Here is a 3,368-nt window from a genome sequence, read left to right as displayed (position 1 = left end):
ACATGTATATACTAATATAAAAATGCGCATTTTTGTGGTTTTATTGTTAATTATTTAAAAAAATGTATTTATTACTGATAATGTATATATATTATGTATATAAAGAAGGTACATGTATAAAAACATTTATCCAAATAGTTTTAATGTTTGATTAAAATTAAATTAACAAAATTATAATTAATTCAGTCTTTAAAATTAAAAATATTACAGCAATTCAATATGTTTGAGAACAAAAAAGGCAATTAACAAAAAATAATTCAAAGTAAATTTAGGTAATTTTGTATTTCTTATGAATTTATTAATAAATTATAGTGTTTTTCAAAGAAATCGTCTTCTGTTGAAGTTGTATTTTCTTTGGATGCAGCAGATTTCTTTTTTTCCTTGCAATAGCGATTTTTTGCTATTTTTAAAGCATCTCTAATGTCCGATTTGAATGTTTTATCGGTATTGCCTTCACAATAGGTACCAGCTGTAATTTAAAAATAATCATCATTAAAAATATGTATTAAATACTATAATTAAGAAAGTAAATACCTACCAAATAAAACATGCATAAATTTTCGAAAATTTAAGAGACGCAATTTGTTGTGAGTTCCATCTAAATTATATAAATCCAAAACTTCGGGCTTTATGATATCTCTCAATCCTTTTTTAATGCCACGTTGGCCACAAATTGCTCTAATTGATGCGATCTATATGAAATTATAAAGAAATTTATGTAATAAACAAACAATTTTAAATGTTGATATCTTAACTTACATATTCCTTTTCGTTTTCTTCGTTGAGAGTTTCTTCTACCTTCTGAAACTCATCTACAGAAGAAATCGGAAAAGTTTTTGTATATTTTGGGATGTTATTCTTTATGCAACTCTTCATCGCAGCGGTATTTTCTGCCAAAACGTCTAATATTATTGTGTTTTGGTTCTTAATATCTAATTTTAAATAATAATTTTATTTAAAAGATGAAAAATGTGAGTTATAAATAATAAATAATATACCTTTTAATTCATTTTGTATTGTTGTTTTGTTGCTAATAATTTCATTATTAATTTTGTTAATGTTTTCTGGAAAAAATTTTTTTTTATAATAAAAAAAATAAAATAAAACAGTGTATACCAGACAAAACATCAATTTTATTATGAATGACTTGTATCAACTTCATTAGCTCTTGGGAGTCGCACGTCTTTTTATTCAGCTTGTTCATTTTGAATTCTGAAAATATGAAATTTAATTTAATAGTGGGATTAGAACACCACCCCCATTATAAGGTAGCAACATAACTTTTGAAATATCTTTTATATTAAAAGTTTCTTCGATTTCACTAATTTCCAGTTTTCTGCTATATGCTATTCCAATATCTAATGACTGTACAGGGTAAAAGTTCTGAAAAAAGTTCTCTAAGTTTAAAAATTGTTTTCCTTTAATAAAATCATTTTGAATAAATGTTATGGACACAAATATTTTATTTGTTATGCAGCAAAGATTATCTGGTGATTTTGTTTTGAATATATATCCATTTGCAAAAATGGATTTTATTATTCCATTTTTAATAATAGGATCATTATTTTGATCTGGCAAAATGATCTTTTTATCATTAAAATTGTTATATATTTGTTGGGGGATGTGTTATGGCATTTTAATACTTTGCTTAATTTTTTTTAAATAATTTTCAAATTGATATGCAGAGTAGCCCATTAGGTTACCAAATTCTTTATAGCAATCTGCTACATGAAGAAGGCTATGAACATTATGTGAAAGATTCTCAATTCCATAAAATTTGGGAAAATCTTCAACAAATTTAGAGAACATTTGCTCTGCAGTACTGGGTGAAACGTCTTCATTGTAAGTTTTACAATCTAGAAACAATCGGTAACCAACAACTAATTGACAAAAATGCTTGTAAAATTCTTCGTTTACGAAATCTTTTAATAAAACCATACCTGTGTACAGGACAACTTGCCGAAACTCTACAGACTTCCACCTATTAATTTCATCAAGTGTTCTGGGTTTCCTAGCAAACTCCATTGTTATATAGGGTACAAATGAAACCAAAACACTGGACATATGAAATCTACATAGAGATGAAATTTTTTGGTTAGATTTATTACATATTAATAAGACTAACACTTTTTTTGTAATCCCTAGGTCAATAAGGTGCATACAATCGAGGGGGAACTGTTTAATCATTTTTATCCCAAGAGACTCAAGCTTTGATTCTCCTACTAAGCTCAAGCCTTTATGATACGACTCATCTATCCGATTTTTAAAATCCAAATCTGTTCTTTTTGGACCAACAGAGGTGGAGAAAACCGTTCTATGTCCTATACGGGATCCTATTTGCTGGCACCGGTGGCATCCATTTAAGGCATTATGTCCTTTTGTTTGACATAAAAACGATCGCGCCGGTGCATTGCAAATAAATGCCCGTATATTCACACTAAAACTTTTTTCTCCAATCTCAAAAATCATTGATTTGGATTTCATTTCCTCTACGAAGTCATGCATAAAATTATCAACCTCTACAGGTTTACTTTTTCCTACATACGTTCCTATTATGAATACATCTAGTAATGGTTCGTTTACAATTTTTCCCAAGATTGGCCACAATCCCACAGCAGAACTTTTATAGAGTGGCAGCCCATCAATGCCTATATCCAATTGTAGAATACCACTATGTTGGAAAAGAATGTCTTTTGCTTTCTGGAGTTGCTTCTCCAACCCAATATGCACATATTCCCCCGGTGCTACAGTTCTTGTTATGCATTTCTCATTTTTATGCATGAGACCTCCAACACTTGTCGGCACGTCCAAGTTTTCGCTCTTTAAAATTTTAAGTAAACTATTGCAGCATTGTACAGATGGGCTGTACTCTACAAACCAATTTTGCAATTTTTGTCGTAGAGATTGTGGCAAATCATGGTTAAAACATTGGTCCTCTTGATTCTCTTCCACCACTTCACAATGAGAAGAGGCAACTTCTTCATTACATGTTGACGTTGACGAAATGTTTGATAACATAGAATCAATTCTAACTTTTACATTTTTAACTTTTCTTTTAAATGTTCGTTTGCTGCTCATGTTGACTTACCTTTTGTATCACTTTTATTTTTAGTATTTAGTTTTTTATAAAAAATCTTCAAGCTTTATGTATTTATTTAACAACTTTTGCACTTTTTTCTTGAACGCGAAAACAAATTGTAATAATTATAAAATTAGTGATGTTGTTTTAGTTACATCTGATACCCACAAATAACTAAAAGTGAGTAGTCATAATGTTCAACAAATTTAATAATTAAATGTAAAATTTAACATTAGTTTCAAATAAAAACAATATATTTTTTAAATTATATGTTATCAAACTACTTTTA

General features: G+C 28.4%; 1 protein-coding gene across 1 annotated transcript; it reads right to left on the bottom strand.

Moving 5' to 3' along the window:
• Window positions 1-207: 207 nt before the first annotated feature.
• LOC119601895 lies at window positions 208-3,120 on the bottom strand. Its single transcript, XM_037953132.1, has 6 exons — window positions 3,089-3,120; window positions 1,117-1,212; window positions 999-1,064; window positions 760-932; window positions 539-692; window positions 208-469 (listed from the first exon to the last, which is right to left on the bottom strand). Exons 2-6 carry the CDS (start codon window positions 1,202-1,204, stop codon window positions 288-290), a joined length of 663 nt encoding a protein of 220 aa, XP_037809060.1. The 5' UTR covers window positions 1,205-1,212; window positions 3,089-3,120; the 3' UTR covers window positions 208-287.
• Window positions 3,121-3,368: the final 248 nt, after the last annotated feature.

The sequence above is a fragment of the Lucilia sericata genome, unplaced genomic scaffold, assembly GCF_015586225.1.
Source record: "Lucilia sericata isolate MDLA Ls3-8-SP2 unplaced genomic scaffold, ASM1558622v1 Contig000197F_arrow, whole genome shotgun sequence".
NCBI classification, from domain to species: domain Eukaryota; kingdom Metazoa; phylum Arthropoda; class Insecta; order Diptera; family Calliphoridae; genus Lucilia; species Lucilia sericata.
Note: the sequence above shows the minus strand (reverse complement) of the source record. Positions and strands in the feature narration are given on the sequence as shown.